The following is a 17,486-nucleotide window of genomic DNA, read 5'->3' as shown; positions in this document are numbered from 1 at the left end:
TTGTTTTTTTTTTTACTTTGTAATTTCGAGATTCCAAAATCTCGAGTTTCTGGGATTGGTATTTTGAAACTCGAGATTTTGGGCTTTTGAAATTACAAAGTGGACCCCTCATCCTTGGGTACACTCACCACCACTTCATCCAACTCACTCCAAAATTTTTCTTTCTCATCCATCGCACACCCATCCTGCGGAGGTATGCACTAAAAACATTCATCATTACACCATCAACTTCCAGCTTCATAAACATCACTCTATCAACACTCTTTTCACCTCCAAAACACTCTTGGCATACTGTTCCTTCAGGGTAACCCCTAACCCATTTATCCTGCCATCTACACCATGATAGAACAATATGAACCTGCCTCCTATACACCTGGCCTTACTCCCCTTCCATCTGGTTTCTTGCATGCACAATACATCAACCTTCCTTCTCTCCATCACATCAGCTAACTCTCTCCCTATACCAGTCATACTGCCAAAATTCAAAGTTCCTGCCCTCGCTACTACACACCTTACCTTCCTCCTCTCTTCCTGCCTTCGGGCATGCCTTCCCCCTCTTCTTCTCTTCAGCCAACAGTAGCCCAATTTCTGCCAGTATCCTGTTAGCCAACAGTACTGGTTGTGGTTGTTGTTAACCTGGGCCTCGACCGATCCAGTATGGAAATTTGTGGAAAGGAAAATGGGGAGGGAAAGAAGAGATTTATTAAAAAAGGACAATTAGTAATGTGAAGAAGGTGAGGCGGCCACGGTGGTGTAGCGGTTAGCGTTGTCGCCTCACAGCAAGAGGTTCTCTGGTTCGATCCTTGGCTGGGGTGCCTTCTGTGCGGAGTCTGCATGCCCTCCCTGTGGTCGCATGGGTTTCCTCCGGGTGCTCCGGTTTCCCTCCCACATCCCAAAGACATGTTGTAGGTGGATTGGACACTCTACATTGGCCCTAGGTGTGAGAGGAGTGATTGAGTGAGTGAGTGAGTGAGTGAGTGAGTGAGTGAGTGAGTGAGTGAGTGTGTGTGTGTGTGTGTGTGTGTGTGTGTGTGTGTGTGTGTGTCTTCTGTAGAAGGTTGGGCGCCGGGTTGGCAACTCGACACCGTAAAACTCTACTGCCAATCATGAGCGGACAGGTGATCTGCTGTGGCGACCCCTAACCGGGAAAAGCCGAAAGAAGAAGTAATGTGAAGAAGGTAGGGAAAAGGTTAAGAGGAGATCTGATAGGAGGATTGAATGAAGGCAAAGTGAAGAGTGAGGAAACATGAGCAAATACAGTTAATAGTTAGATGTTCTTTTAAGAAGTTTGAATTTTTGCGGTAGTAGGGGTATTTAGTATGTGTTGGGGAATGCTGTTCCAAACTTTTGCAACTTGATTTACAAATAAAGAGGCACCAAAAGAGTTGAAGCATTTCTTAGGTTTTAGAAGAAGTTTGCTGGATGAGTGGAGGGAACGGGTTGCATTATAAGGCAGGACTAGGTTCATTAGAGCTGGGCAGGCTTCTGGTTGATGTAAGATGTTATGAACAATAGTGAGTTGACTAAGAGTAAGAGGACTTGGTAGCTCAAGCCACTGTAGTTATTTCAGGGCTATACAGTGGCGGGTTCTATTTTGGAGGCCAATAGCAAAGTGAGCAATTTTATGGTAGGTTATCTCTAGCTTGGACAGTTCGGATTTTCTAAGATTAGTATAGATTGGGGAGACATACATTAAAGTGGAGAGAAGATATGTTCTGGCTAAGGCTTGTCTAGTTAAGGTGGTGAGGAATAGCCTGGACCTATAGAGGCAGCCAACCTTGATATGTACTATTTTACAGTAAGGGCTATGTGCTTATCATATTTTAGGGCACAGTCTATTGCGATACCAAGTAACTTTGGGCTGTCAACTGGTTCAATTATAGTGCTGCTGGAGGAAAGTATGTGAAGTGGAGAAACAGGAACAGTGGATTTATTACTGGAAAATATCATTAGCTTTGTTTTGTTAGGGTTTATTATGAGATGTCTTTCTTTGAGGAATAGTTCAATGTCAGAGAAGACAGATTGAGTTTTAGATAAAAGTTAGATGAGGGAAGGGGCTGCACAGATAATAGTGGTATCATCTGCATACTGAATGATCGTAGTATGTGTGGATGCTGAACTAAGATTGTTTGTAAAGATGGAGAAGAGCAGAGGCCCAAGAATAGAGCCTTGAGGGACTCCTACAGTAATAGGAAGCAGGGCAGAGGTCTCATCTTTCCAGATAACTGCTTGTTGGTGGCCAGACAGATAACTATGAAACCAGGTAATGGATGTTAGTGAGAGATGGATAGATGATAAATCTTCAAGAAATTTTTGATGGGACACAGTGTCAAATGCTTTTCATAGGTCCATGAAAATTGAAGAGACGAGGTTGTTACAATTTCTATGATGAGAAATGGTGTCAGTAAAACTTAGTAGGGCTGTTGTGGTACTATGTTTTGGTCTGAAGCCATGTTGGGATTTGGACAGAAGGTTATTTTGTACAAGATATGACAGTAGTCGAGTATGAATGCATTTGTCAAGTATTTTACTAAGAGGCAACAGTAAAGCAATGGGTCTATAGTTAGATAAATCAGTAGATTGGCCACCCTTGTGCACAGGAATAACATGGGAGGTTGTGTAGATACATATGGTTCAATAATGGAGGGGAAGTACTGCTAGTTTAAGAAATTTGCTAGGGAGTTTATCTACTGCACGTCTGGTGGGTTTCAGTTGAAGAAGGAGTTTATTGATATATGTGGTCTGAATGGGCTGAAATGAGAAAGCTACAGATTCATGGACAGTAGTTGTAGGTAAGATTAGAGGGGTATGGATACTGCTGTTTACTAATGACAGGATGGAGTTGATGAAATGAGAGCTGAAGTGTTCAGAGATGCTTATATTGGGATTTAAGTTGATCAGGTTGATGATTTAGGTTTAGATGTCATATAGTTCTTGATGCGAAGATGTGTTGACTTACAAAAGAATAAACCAAAGGCAAAAGTGCTAAAGGACCCTTGAGATCTTACTTGAGAATTATATATTTTGAATGTACTATAAACCTATGCATCTGATACATCTAAGTGACTAAAAATGACTGATAATTACTATTAGAGGATTGTTACTTGCACAAATTACTATGCTACATGATTAGCAAGTTTAATGAATAGCAGTGTAGGAAAAATAATAATTCTCCTTTTGTCTGCTCCTGTTACGGGTCACAACAGCAAACTGTTGGCCCACAGAACGAGTGGCAGTAGAGTTTTACGGTCTCAAGTTGCCAGCCCAGCACGCAACCTTCCTCAGAAGGCACGTATACACACTTACAGCTAGGGCCAACTTTGAATGTGCAAGCCACCTGCAGCTTGGCTTCGGAATGTGGGAGAAAACTGCAGCACCCGCAGGAAACCCATGTGAACACATGCAGGACATGCAGACTCTGCAAAGAAGGCATCCCAGCCAAGAATCGAACCAGACAATCTCTTGCTGTGAGGCAAAAATGCTAACCGCGACACCGTACAGTCACTAAATTAATTAACAATAATAATAGAGACACTGATAACAGTGACAGCTTTTTATGAGCAAAGACGTTGCCTTCCTACAGAAATACTCCAAATTCTCTCTTCCACAAGGTTTAGGAAACCATCTCAGAGTTATTTAAATGGGAGGCTGCTGGATGTTGTCTTCTACATGGGTGACAAAGGGCTTGTCCTCCTTCAAACACTAATTAGAAGAAATGCTGTAGCCTCTTCTAAACTATTCAGTATAATGCACATTAACAAACTTAATCAAGAATGGCTTTGAATACCATGGTATTTGCATAGGACAGAATCTGAAGGAGTGGGATTGATGAGCTCTATAACTAAATCAATTTTGACGACTTCAAGTAGGCTAAACAAGGAAGGGCCCTGTCTACATCAAGGAAGGCATTAACCATGGATTGAAGCCCCTGCCCAAAGAGTTCACTCCTGTCAAAAGGAGAAATTACCAAAAGGCTATCCAGGGCATCCTCAACGAGGATGAATGCAGTCACTTAGCAGTATCCACAGGCCTAACCAAGGCATCAACAACTCAGAAATATCTGGTAAAGAAGGGCTGTACCAACAAGGCACTCTCCATACTAGGGTGAAGGCAAGACCTTCCCCGAGCCCAGACTTAGGTTTGTAGAGTGGCAAAGATTCTCTTTACTGAGACGGCATGGAATCTGGACAGGTGACCCACACAGCTGAAGGCCCTTAGCCCCAGTGTGACAGAAAAATGCACCTTCTTCCTCACACCTTTTCCTCCATCTAAGACCACAAAGCCTGTCACCTGGACAGGAGTGGGACTTTGGTACAGGAATCACAGTATGCCCAGTGAGAAGGCAGCTTTAGGGGGTTTATCTATCAGATATTACTTCAGTCTCCTGGTGGAAGAATTGAGAGAAGATGCTTTTTAAGGAGTCTGTGATAATATCAGTAAAGGCTGGCTTTATAGAACTTAGTAATGAAACATCTATGCCTAGATAAGAAAGAGTGCATGTGATACAGAACTTCCTTAACAGATACTTAATTTCATGAGAAGCCAGATTAAGCTCATGTACTCCAACTTCATCTGCCTCAGAAAAGAAGTTCCCCTATACCCGAATCACCTAGAAAGCCAACCTGGAAGGGAGCTCTACTTTCTCTGATTTTACAGTTTAGCTCACATCAGGACTCACATAAATGTAGGCATATGACCATTAAATATGGGGAGTCAAGCCACACCAGGCCTGAGTTAAAGGAAGGAAGGACAAATTTACAACAGTTGAGGTGCTGGCATCTGGCAGAGGTCTCTATAAGTGCTGTAATTAACTCCAAGCAACAGCTAATCAAAAATATAGCCTCCTTTGCTGAGCTGCACAATGCAATTCTGGCTCATCCTGTAACTCCTTTGCCATAGGAAACAACACCCAAGAGCTGAGCAGGGAAATCTAGAATAAGAAGCCTTGACTTTGAGTACCTTCAGTTGGTGACTAGATGATTACAGGAACTGCTGTCTGCAAGCAGGCTGGCCAGATTCAGGCTCAAGTAAATGAAGTAGGGGAAATGCGGTATTAATATCACAAAATGTACCTCCAAGAAGAGAACCAGTGTCTCACCTCTCCAAGGTTTTAAGCACCCAAAGAAAAAGAGGACTGCAGCAGAACTAAATAACCACTAGTTGGGGATGATCTTCACAGCTGGGACACCTGGGAGTATATGGACAGCAAGGCCTTCTTCTAGAAAATATAGACCCCTGCCAATTCCTAAAGTAAAATATCAGATTAAATTTCATCTCAACCACCAAGCCAACAAGTCAGACCATTCCCACAGCCCAGAGTGAAGCTTCTTGATGCTTTTGTTTTCAAATTCAGAAATGCTCTCAGAGAATATTTAACAGCATGCAAATGCAGAAATTTGTAACTCGCAATGGCAAGGATCAAAATCCAAACTGTGTGAGCAGCAAAAACGAACTGGGGAGCACAAGGGATGACTGCACTTACATAGCTGACATGTGACATTACAGCATGCACTATCACAGGTGCATCTCCATCACAAAGAAGGTAATTTCCAGAATAAAATATGACAAATGTCAACTGCTGAAGAGGATAATTCCAACCATAGGACTCTTTAATTTTATTTATTTATTTATTTATTTATTTAACATTTGTTAACTGGGAAATCCAACGTGGAACAAAGCCAATTTTCAGCAGAGGCCCCAGAAGAAATGTTCCAGATGCATGTCTTTGAACGTTATTAATTAAGCCCCATTAAGAGGGGTCCTTGATGTTTAATCAATGCATATCTGCTTTCCTTTTAGGAACTTAAGGAAAGTTTCCTCACTTTTCTACTCTCCTGAGCTAGAATGCCTAATGATGTGTCTATTTGTGCATGTTTGCTCCCTACATACTGTAGACCACTATTCACTATAGTACAGCTTACACTGGTCCTGCTGCTTCCCTGAGAAAAAAATGAGTCAACTTTTCTTTTAACTTATTGCTCTTTCTCCAAGTGACAGCACTGCTAGAATATACGGGGGGAGGGTGAAGACGTATAGGTACAGAGCAGCTTGCCCCCCTCCACCTCGCAAAAGCATTTGCTCAAGTTTATGGGTAAAAGAAAATGTACTCCCTTTCATGCCTTCAGGTGTGGGTTTTTATGAATTAAGGGGGCAACCTTTGTGCTTTTATTGTTAGGGAGCTGCACTTTGAGAGGTAGGGTGGAGAAAACAATAGGAAAAGCATGTATCTGTAAAGTCTGCCCGCCTTACTTGTTAGTGAAAGGTAAATAATCTGTACTCTGCTGTAATAAACCAACTATCAGCCTAAAGTCACATAAAAAATAATGTGTATGCGTGATGTCATTGAAGTAGAGCTTACCAAAGCTCAGCATATCAACACTTACAACACCAATTGACCAATGTTATGTTTACATTACAAATAGTATTCTAAAATAATTTTGCATGGGGTGCACTGTAAGACCTCCCCGGAACCACTCCAATGTGGGTGTTCTACTCCCAACATCACCAATCCCTGTATATGCTATCTCTGAAGAATGAAAAATATATGTTCTTCCTTTAACTCCAAGGAGTGCAACCTTAATGGCTCTATAACTAGAGACTGGGTGTGTGGTGGAAGAGCCCCTACAGTGAGGGGAGTGGGGATGCAGCCTACCTTCAAATACACTTGCAGTACAATTTAAATCAGTTTAATGTCAGAGAAAGTCCACCAGGTGGCAGTAAGACCATCAGCAATAGACTGCATAAGGTGCATTAAGCTTCAGTCATGCAAAGTAGACAAATCAATTATGACAGCGGTATTATATTACTAAACTAATTAAAGCAGCTAGTAAAGTAGGAAATAATCTCACGTGAACAACAGATTCTTATGTGCATGGACTGGGACTATGTAAAAACATATATATTATCTTGGTTCTGCTTAAATTAACATGCATGCCAGTAAAACTGAAAAGAATATAATACAATGCATGAAATTTCCCACCACAATCCTGTAACCACCGAGAACACTATGTAAATATTGTTTATTCTGTTACCTGCTATTCCTGTTGGAAAGGCTACCAATCTTTCCAATGGTGCAACCCACTTGCTTGGCAATACAATGACAGGTTCAGAGTAATACTTCCAGATTAAAGTGACCATCAAGGCAGCCTGTAGATAAAGATTCAGATTGAGTTATAATCAGAAAAAACAACCATCCAAAGCTATTCTTCAAATGATATGATATCTATAATCATTCACTACTTGTATTTTGACTTTTATATAAATCCACATAAAATAAAACAGCAGTTTACATAAAAATACAATGGTATTCATACAGCCAGGTGAAAGATCAACAGAGAAAAGCAACTGACTTGCAGATCTTCGACGTTTCAGGACTTGCCCAGTCTACAGTTCTAATGCTCTTTCAGCAATTTGCTTTTCAACAGATTTCCATGATGGCACATTGGGTAGTTATAAACAAACACTAGATCATTTATTACCTGATAACCTCATTTCTCCAGCTCAACTCACCTTCTGACTGGGGCATTGTACTGTCACTGCTTTACTCCAGTTTCTTAATACTGTAAACAATATGAGAAACCAAGACACATGATGAGTCTAGAAATGCAAACATATGTTCTTAGGGTAAAAATAAGCTTTATAAATGAATCAACTACTGTATACACTATGTAGCTGAATCAGCTTTATCAGACTATGGAAGGTATTCAGAAAGATCTGCAATGCTGTGGTGCAGCCCTGAATATCAAAGATGTTGCAGTGTAACATGACCAGATGCTGCTTAGCTATGTAGTAGGACCAGCGCAACACTGGTATTCTGAAAAAAATCACTATACTGAACTGTAATTAAGTGGTTATGGGCGGACACACAACCAATGTGACAAGAACAGTAAGGCAGTGTATCCGAGGCTATGCATGTTCCCTTGTGCAACAAAGCATCTCACACGGCTGTAACACAGGCACTGTGGGCCTTCCATGGATTGCCAGCACAGCAGACTGGCACTGGAGATCATCATATAAATGGAGACAAAAAAGAAGTTATGTACTCACCATAAGGTTCCATGTTTGTTGTCCTTGATCTCGCCTTCCTTCTTGTTTAGTCCCTTCGTTCTTGCTGTTTGGGTTCGGAGCCAACCCTCAGCTCCAACTCTGCCATATACTATAGCTCGAGAGCTTTTACTGGCTCGAGACTAGCCCCTATCCCAGCATGCCCAGCGGTAGTTACCCAGATCTCATTTGTGATAACCCAGTACTAGACCATACAATTAGAAAAGAGGTATACTCTATTTTAGATATCAGAGGACACCTACATATAAAGGTGTAACTGATCCACAAGAGTAAGAAGGGGAGACTAGGACTAATCAAAAGGTATGGTAAAAAGGAAACCCAGCCAGTATAACCAATAAAAACAAGGGATTCCTCTCGATCCTCCAGGAAGGGGGAAGGAGGGTGGGATGCAAGAAGGAAGGCGAGATCAAGGACAACAAACATGGAATGTTATGGTGAGTACATAACTTATTTATGTTATGTTGTCCCTATCTCGCCTTCGTTCCTGCTGTTTGGGACAGCGCCCCCAGCACCTGATTCTTGGGTGGCTCACTGGAAAAAAAATCTTCAGGACCGTGGATCCAAAGGATGCCCTGTTCCGGGAGGCCACATCTACTTTGTAATGAGTGATAAAGGTATGAGGATTAGCCCATGTAGCTGCCACACAGATCAAATCCAAAGGCAGTCTGGCTTGAAAAGCAATAGAGCTAGCCAAGGTCCTTGTTGAGTGTCCTTTAATTTTTCCTGGAAGTTCTTGTTTACGCAGATCATAGACATATTTTATAGTGTCTGAAAGCCACTTAGATAAAGTAACCTTTGAGAATGCACAACCTTTTTTATTATCCGCAAAGGATATGAACAATTGGTTAGATTTTCTAAAGTTCTTGGTCCTGTGTAAATAGAAACGTAACTGTCTATGAACGACCAACTGACGAAGCTTATACTCTGCCTTGTTGCCATGATTGGGGAAGAAAACAGGAAGCTTTATGGATAAATTCAAACTGTAGTCAGAACATACCTTGGGTAAGAAAGAGGGTTGGTTCTGAGAGAAACCCAATCTTTATGGAAAATTAAGTACAGCGGTCAAATAGATTAAGGCCTGTAATTCTGAAACCCTTCTAGCTGAGGTAATTGCAAACAAGAAAAGGGTCTTCCAAGTCAGAAATTTGAGCGGACAAGAAGCAAATGGTTCAAAGGGGGGAAGAATCAGAGCGTCTAAAACTAAATTTAGATCCAAGGGGGAGAGAAGTTCTCTTATTGGAGGTCTTAAGAGGGTAGTACCTCTTAGGAATGCTTTACATAGCCTACGGGACATGATATTGGACCCCATTTCTTCCATATGGAAATTAGAAATGGTAGCTAACTGAACCCGGATAGTAGCTGCAGCTGCTCGCTCAAACGTTTCAGCAAGAAATTCGAGAATCTTTGAAATGGGTGCAGTAAAGGGATCAACCTGGATTTTCACCTGCCCAACAAGAGAACGTCTTCCATTTACTAGCATAAAGTTTCCGAGTAGTGGGCTTATGGGAGGAAATCAAAATGTATTGAACTGCTGGAGAAACATCAGGAAGCCTAGCTAAGACCGGAAGTGGAGAAACCAAGCTGTGAGCTTGAGAGTTTCAATGGAAGGATGGAAAACCCCTGACTGATGCATCAAAAGATCTGGCAATAGGTCCAGGATCCAAGGCTCCCCCTGCACATGAGGCCAAAGGAATGGGAACCATATCTGACAAGGCCAGTAAGGGGCAATGAGAATTAACTTGCAACCCAACAACTGTGCTTTCTAAAGAACCTTGGGGATCAGGGGAAAGGGTAGAAATGCGTAAAGCAGTCCCGGGGGTCAATCGTGAACAAGTGCGCCCCTGGGTGAATATCCCGGTGGTGGGACTAGGACAAAGTAGCTGCTGCATTTGTTGTTGAGGGGGGCAGCAAACAGATCGCAGCATGGCTGGCCCCATTTACGAAAAATCAAGTCCACAACATCATACTTCAGGGACCACTCGTGAGGCATCAGGATAGCCTGGCTGAGCTTGTCCGCTATCACGTTGGATTTCTCCGGGATGACTCGTAGAGCCTCTCAACACAAGGGATAAGACCTGCTTCCACCCTGTTTGTTGATGTACAATACTACTGACATATTGTCCAGCTGAATTGCTATAGTCCCTGTAGGTAGAGTCTCCTGAAGTGCTTGCAACGCCAGAAGCACCGCTCTCATCTCCAGGTCATTGATGTGCAAGTGCTACTTGTGTTCCTGCCATGTCCCTTGAACAGTCTGTCCCAGATAATGCCCCCCATCTGGGAAGTGTCCATGATCACTGTGACTACAGGTAGGGGGGTTAGAAACAGCCTGCCTTTTGTTACCATAGGGGACTTAAGCCACCACTCCAGATCCTTTTTGCAGGATTCCGTGATCAGAATCTGATGTGACATGGGTAAATCCTGGAATGACAATTGTGCAAAGAGGAGCCACTGCAGAATTCTCACGTGGAAGCGAGCCATAGGGACCAGAGTGATTCCCGCTGCCATAGAACACAGGACCTTGAGGACAAATCTTGCCTGAATTCTCTTTTTTGTCAACAGCATTGTAATTTGGCGACGGATTGTTAATACTCTTTCTTGAGGCAGCTTTGCTATCATGGCCCTTGTGTCTAAATCTGCCCCTATAAAGGTAATTTATTGACAAGGCAACAAGGCAGACTTTTCGTAGTTTATGGTGATTCCTAGTTGAGAACAGGAGAGAACTGTGGATTCACTTGCCTTGATTAGCTGATGCTCGGTGGTGGCAGTAAGGAGCCAGTTGTCTAGATATGGAAACATCCAGAATCCTAGACACCTCAGGTGAGCTGTAACTACTGCCATGCATTTGGTGAACACCCTGGGGGCTGTGGTGAGACCAAAGGGGAGCGCTCTGAACTGATAGCGACTGGCTCCCAGACGGAAGCGTAGATATCTCCTTGACAGTCTGTCCATTTTTATGTGGTAGTACGCATCCTGGAGACTGACAGAGCACATCCAATTGTCCTGTCCCAGAAAGGGAAGAATGGACTGCAGTGTTACTATCTGGAACTTTGTTTTCTTGACTGATTTGTTCAGCCTGCTGAGATCCAATATGGGTCTCCAGCCCCTGTTTTCTTTGGCACTAAAAAGAACCTTGAGTAAGTTCTGGATCCGATTTGGTCTGCGGGGACTTCCTGGATGACTCTTTTTCTTAGCAACCTTTGAACCTCTAGGTTTGCTTGATCCCGAAGATTGGGTGGAACATCTGGGATCGAGTGTTGTCTTTTTGACAGGGGAAGTTGGGAGAAGGGGATACTGTAACCTCCAGATATTATCAACAGTACCCATGTATCGTCTATGATAGTCTGCCAGGCTTTTGGGTACAAAGATAATCTCCCCCCAACTGTCTCAGGAGTTGGACAGTTGGGGCTTCCTTCAGGAGTGCTTAAAGGGCCTACCAGAGAAGGTATCTCTATCGCCCTGATTCTGCGGACCCCCCTGCTGCGAGACCGGCGTCTTCCATTATTTCCCCCTCTACCTCTGGGGGGAAAAATCTCCACGTGTCAGGCAAAGCTCCCTGGGATTTCCAGAACCACATCTTTCCGCTCTTCTGGCCCTTAGGATAAGGCGTAGATGGAGCAGAAAAATGCAGTCCCGTGGCGGACTGAGTTTTGCCAACCTGTTCACACCTGGTAAGAGTCTCTTTTACCTGCGGCCCGAATAAGGATGAGATGTCAAAGGGGACGTTGGTAAAGGAAGATTTGAAGGGCTCCGCAAATTGACAAAGGCACATCCAGGAGTGACTGCGTAAGGCCACCCCTGTGCCTGCCTACTGCTCGCCACATCAGCTGCATAAGAAATTAGCCGCATGACGGAGTTAACCACCAAAGTCAAGGTCGCAAGCTGAGAAGCCACCTTCTCTGAGGTTCCCGCAGCTGTAGGATCCTGTAAGGTATCTCCTAACTCTTTGAGGAGATCCTTTTGAAGCCTTGTAAAGTGGGACAAATAGTTCACAGACCTGAATGTAAAGGTCGCTGAAGAAAACAAACACTTCCCATATCTGTCCATCGTAGGAGACGCTTTATTTGGCGGATGGACAGATGAAGAAGTTTCCGCTAATTCCTTCTTGGTGGCTGCTGCCACCACCATAGCATCAATTGGAACACCTTTGGATAAGAAAGCTCTGCCTTCAGAGGCTGTTATGAATTTATTGGGCCTATCGTGTCTGGAGAACTCCACACCTTTCGACTCACTATGTGCAATAGTGGGTTGAAAAGAGGAGATACCCAGGAGGTGGAGGGTTGGGAACCAAATGCATCCAGGTAAACTGACTCATCTTTAGAAGGGGCAAGGGACTTCCAGCAAACCCTCTGTCTAAGGATTTCTAAGATGTCTGAAAAAGAGACAACTTCAGAGGGGGACACTTCTGAGTCATCCAAGTGTGTGTCTGATGTCAAGGACTCAGTGGAGTCCACATGCTTCCTCTTGCAAGTCCTCTTCCCAGAAACCTCCTCTGAGGGATGCTCAAGGGAAGGTTCGTAAAAGGTGGGATCACCCAATGGGGCATCCTTGAGCATGGGTTCCCTACGCTTGGGGCAGAGGGGTGGTTCAGAGGCGGACACTGGCACTGAAGGCAAAGGAGCCAGTGGAGCTGTCTCAGCTGACAGCACGCTCATTACCTCAAAGGCATCGTGGTCCTGACCAGAAAGAGTCTCCGGCTCCGAAGAAGCCAGAGACTTCCTCCGAACCAAGGGCAATGGCTTCAAGGCCGATGTAGGAGCTGAGCTGACCTGTGCCAAAGCTCCGAGAGGGAGAGTAGGGTTGGAGAAGGGTCCGATGCTGCTCCCCCCTCAGAGCCGATGAGGGAGCCTCCCAGATCCCTCGATAGAAGGGAGTATCGAGGAGATAGTACAGTTGTGTGCACTTACCATAAATGTAGATGTTCGAGTGTATTCACTGTTGCAGTCATTACATACGGGTTATCTGCCTGCAGGTAGCCCTCAGCCGGCCTGAATATCAAAGTCTTGGATTCCTGCATTGAATGCTGTCTCTTCTTCCATGACATCAGGTTGTCAGGGGTATAAAACATGCAGCCGATGCCATTACATCAGTTTTTCTTGCCCCAGTTGTCAGGTGCCCCCATAATGGAAAGCAATTATATGTTAGGTTACACCTCCAACACAAAGCAAATATACCAGAAAGCTAAAATACACTAAACAAGAAGAAAAGTATAGCCAAGAGAAGTCGGGGCTGGAGAGAGGGTAACCAGGACTGCAACAGTGAATACACTCGAACATCTACATTTAAGGTAAGTGTACACAACTGTACTATGTTCTTCGTGTTTCACTGCTGCAGTCATTACATTTGGGTTGATTCCAAACCTAAGGAAGGGAGGAGGAAGTTAGAGAGCATTAGGACCAGCTATTAAGCCCTGCAAAACTGTAGTGTCAAAAACAGCTCTGGATTTAGAAAAAATAGGCATGTGGTAATGCTTGGTGAAGGTATGTACAGAGGTCCAGGTAGCAGCTTCTAGGATGTCCCTGGTAGGAACACCTCTGTGAAAGGCTGTAGAGGTAGGTGCAGCCCTGGTGGAATGTGATCTTATCCCCTGTGGGGTAGGTTTTCCATGGTGCTTATAGCAGAAATTAATGCAATGGGCTATCCACTTAGTAATGGCCTTCCCCTCTGCTCCTGCAGCAAAGCCCACTAGCAGCTGTTCAGATTTTTTGAGAGTCTTAGTCCTGTCCAAATAAAAATCTAAGTTACCTGTGCATGTCCAAAGACTGCAGTATTCGTTCTCCTTTGTTTTGTGGATTTGGGAAAAAAGTAGGCAAATGAATACACTGATTAAGGGCCACACTAGACACTACCTTGAGCATAACGGAAGGATTGGTCCTGAGGGACACCCTGTCTGCATGGAAGATGATGAATGGCTCCACTGCCATGAGGGCTTGTAATTCAGACACTCTTCTTGCTGAAGTGATGGCTAGAAGGAAGGCTATTTTCCAAGAAAGGAATTTCAACTCTGCAGTTGCAGCTGGCTCAAAAGAAGGTAGAGTAAGTTTTTCCAATACAAAGTTAATGTTCCAGGCTGGAGTACGGGCTCTCCTGGGTGGTCTTAAATTTTTGGCTTCTCTGAGGAATTGCTTTAGCAGAGGGGGTGAGAGAAGAGGGGTGGTTCAGTATTATAATGAGCTGAAATGGCAGAGGCATGAATTTTAATTGACGAGAAGGAAAGGCCCTTGTGGAGCATCTCTGTTAAGTACTGAAGAATATGCGGTAAGCTGGGCACCATTGTGCCCATCCCCTGAGTCTGGCTCCAGGAACAGTATCTTTTCCACTTTTCAGCATAGGATTTTCTAGTACTAGGCCTCCTTGCCTCCAGAATGACATCTAGCACCTGCTTACTGAGGGATGTTATTGGAGAGCTCAAGGAATTAGCCAGGCTGCAAGGTTCAGAGTTTGAAGTTGAGGGTGCAGAATCTGGCCCTCCTGCTGGGACAGCAAAGAAGGGGTCTGAGGCAGGTGCCATGGTTCTAGCTGTGACATACTGCGCAAGAGGGGGTACACCAGTGTTGGCATGGCCAGTCTGGTGCAATCAGTATTGTCATTGGTTTGTCATGTTTGATCTTTAGCAGAACTTTTGAGAGGAGAGGCAGAGGGGGAAAAGGCATAAACTGAGAGGCTTTCCCAGGTGAAGGCCAGGGCATTCACTTTCCAAGCTTGACTGTGGGAAGTCCTTGTGCAGAATTTGTCCAATTGGTAGTTCTGAGGGGAGGCAAACAGGTCTATCTCTGGATTCCCCCATTTGTTTCTCAAAAGGTTGAATATCTTTGCTTCCAGTTTCCACTCGTGTGAGTCTATGAGATTTCTGCTAAGGTCGTCTGCCAGTGAATTTAGCTTGCCTGGCAGGAATTGAGCTTGTAGGTGCACTTCATAGCTCAAGGCTGTGTTCCACAGAGCCATGGCTAGTCTGCAGAGAGGGTATGAGTGGGTTCCCCCCTGCTTGTTTATGTACCACATAACAGTGGTGTTGTCTGTCTTTACCAATAATTGTCCTGGAAGAATGTGGTCCTTGAAGGCTGTCAGGGAATTCTGTACAGCTAACATTTATTTTTGATTGATGTGCAGGTGCAGCTGACTCAGGTTCCATTTGCCCTGAATGCACTGCCCTGCCAAGTGAGCTCCCCATGCATGGTCTGATGCATCTGTTGTTAGGGTTTGGGTGGCAGGGGGTAGAGTGAATGGGAGCCCCTTGTTGTGGTAGCAGGCCTCTGCCCACCAAAGGAACTCTGTCTTTATGCAAGGAATGATAAGAATCATTGATTCCAGGTCGTGGAATGTTGACACCATAGGCTTTTTAGATACCATTGTAGTTTCCTAATATGCAGTCTTGCATATGGAATTAGTAGAATGCAAGAGGCCATGAACCCCAGGACTTGCAGGATTTTCCTTGTAGATAACTGGGTCTTTGTGGCCAGTAGTTTGAAGTAGGCTGTCAAACTTGTTTCTCTGGCGTGAGGTAAGCCATCTGGGAAAATGTGTTCAAGCTTGCTCCCAGGAATACAATTTGTTGGCTGGGTACTAGGTGATATTTATTTTCATTTATGGTGTACCCCAGTGAGGTTAGAAGTTTCTTTACAAATGCCAGATGTTTTAGGAGCATATCCTGGCTTTCTGCCTGAATTAGACAATCGTCCGGGTATGGGTATATTTGAATATTTATTTGCCTGCAAAATGCAATGACTGGAGGTAGACACTTTGTGAATACCCTGGGCGCAGTAGATAAGCCAAAGGGAAGTGCAGAGAACTGATAGTGCATGGAGCCTGCTCTGAAGCGTAGGCATTTCCTGCAAGATTCTCTTATTGGAATGTGCAGTAAGCTTCCTTTAAGTCTAAGGTTGCCAACCAGGCATCTTTGCCTAGCATAGGAAGCAGCTGTTGAAGTGTTAGCATTTTGAACTTTGGGATTATCAAAAAGGTGTTTAAAATAGAGAGGTCCAGGATAGGATGCCAGGAGCTGTCTTTTCTGGGTAACAGGAAAAGTCTTGAGTAAAAACTTTGTCCCCTTTCTTCTGCTGGGACGGGTTGAATAGCCCTGATACTTAGAAGAGAGAGAACCTGCTGTTGAGCCTCTGCCCACTGATTTGGGGGGGTAGGTCTGGCCAACCGTTTGGGGTTGGTAAGGTGTGAAAGTGGAATATGTATCCTTGGAAAACTACACTTAAAACCCATTTGTTCTGGGTAATGAGTTGCCAGTTTTTTGCATGCAGGGCGATCTTCCCCCTAAGGGAGCAGGCAGGTGAGCAGGGCTTGGAAGGTGTAAGGTTAAGTCATTGTGACATTTTTCCATAGGTGGGTGTCTTACTACTTCCAGCTTTGGAAGTGGGAGCCCCCCCCCCCCACTGCTTAGGCCTGTGAGTACCTTGAGACTGTAGCCTAGGTGGGTCTGCTGTTCCTGGGTTTGGACTGAGAAGGCCTGGAAGAGACAGGAAAGGAACAATTCTTAGAAGACCAATGCCTGCTAAATCTGGGAGGCTGAACTTGCAGGAAATTTTTAACAGTTTGCATAGATTTAGCTTCTTCCTCCATCTTTTTAATGACTACTTTTGCTTTGTTGCCAAACAGGCAGTCTTGGTTTAAGGGAGCATCCAGTAATTTAGCTTTAACATGATCTGGCTGGCAAATTCTGCTCCTTAAGCCAAGCATGCCTTCTAAGCACAAGCCCAGTCACAGCAGTCCTGCAAGATGCTTCTAAAGAGTCAAAACCACATTGCAAAGTATGTTTATCAACTTGTTCAGCAGAATGCATTAAATCCTGTAATTCTTTATTTTCAGCACAGTCAGGAATCAAAATCATTTTCTGTTTAAGTAGTCCCATAATATGCTGCTGATACTTTAACATATGAAACTGGCAGTGTAAGGCCCTAATGGCCAAAGTAGCAGAAGTGTACCTCATCTGTCCAAGGCTGTGGAATATCTATCAGAGGGGGTAGGGTTTTTGGCAGTAGTAGCCTTAATGCCTTTAGGTCCTTGGGAAATGGTCTCTGGGTCCGCAGTAGGATTCTTGAAGAGGAACTTGAGAGAGTCAGGTACTCTGTAATACTTGTCAGGCTTCCTGGGAGCTGGAGGTAAAGTGTCTGGGGCCAGGCTAGATTGCAAGAAGGCATCATCTACAATGTCCAGGACAGGAGGGATAGCTAAAGGCCTTGTGTTGAGGGAGGAGTAAGAATTCCCTAACCCTCTTTTTGGAGTCAGAGTAATCCTGGCTTTCCCAACGGAAATGCTCCCTAAGAGTGTGCAAGGTTTCACCAAAAGAAATATCTTCTGGAGGGGAAGCAGAGGGAATGGAATCCTCTGCATCAGAATCCTCATAGGTAGATAAGGGCAAATCCTGGTAATCAGAAGGAACAGAAATTTCAGAATCCTGATCAGAAGAATCAGAA

The 17,486-nt window shown here is 44.1% G+C and overlaps 1 protein-coding gene across 6 annotated transcripts in view; it reads right to left on the bottom strand.

The window, feature by feature from the left end:
- The window catches only part of LOC122801829 (guided entry of tail-anchored proteins factor 1-like), a 763,064-nt gene that overhangs the window by 65,590 nt on the left and 679,988 nt on the right, over positions 1-17,486 (bottom strand). For all 6 annotated transcript variants that reach the window (XM_044071467.1, XM_044071464.1, XM_044071462.1 and 3 more), the window contains one exon: positions 7,032-7,146. In XM_044071467.1, coding sequence (XP_043927402.1) covers positions 7,032-7,146 — 115 coding nt within the window. The remainder of the gene's footprint in view (positions 1-7,031; positions 7,147-17,486) is intronic.

Source organism: Protopterus annectens, chromosome 5.part0 (assembly GCF_019279795.1).
Source record: "Protopterus annectens isolate FY-2018-M chromosome 5.part0, PAN1.0, whole genome shotgun sequence".
NCBI lineage: Eukaryota > Metazoa > Chordata > Ceratodontiformes > Protopteridae > Protopterus > Protopterus annectens.
The sequence above is the reverse complement of the archived record's forward strand: the minus strand, read 5'-3'. Positions and strand labels throughout refer to the sequence as shown.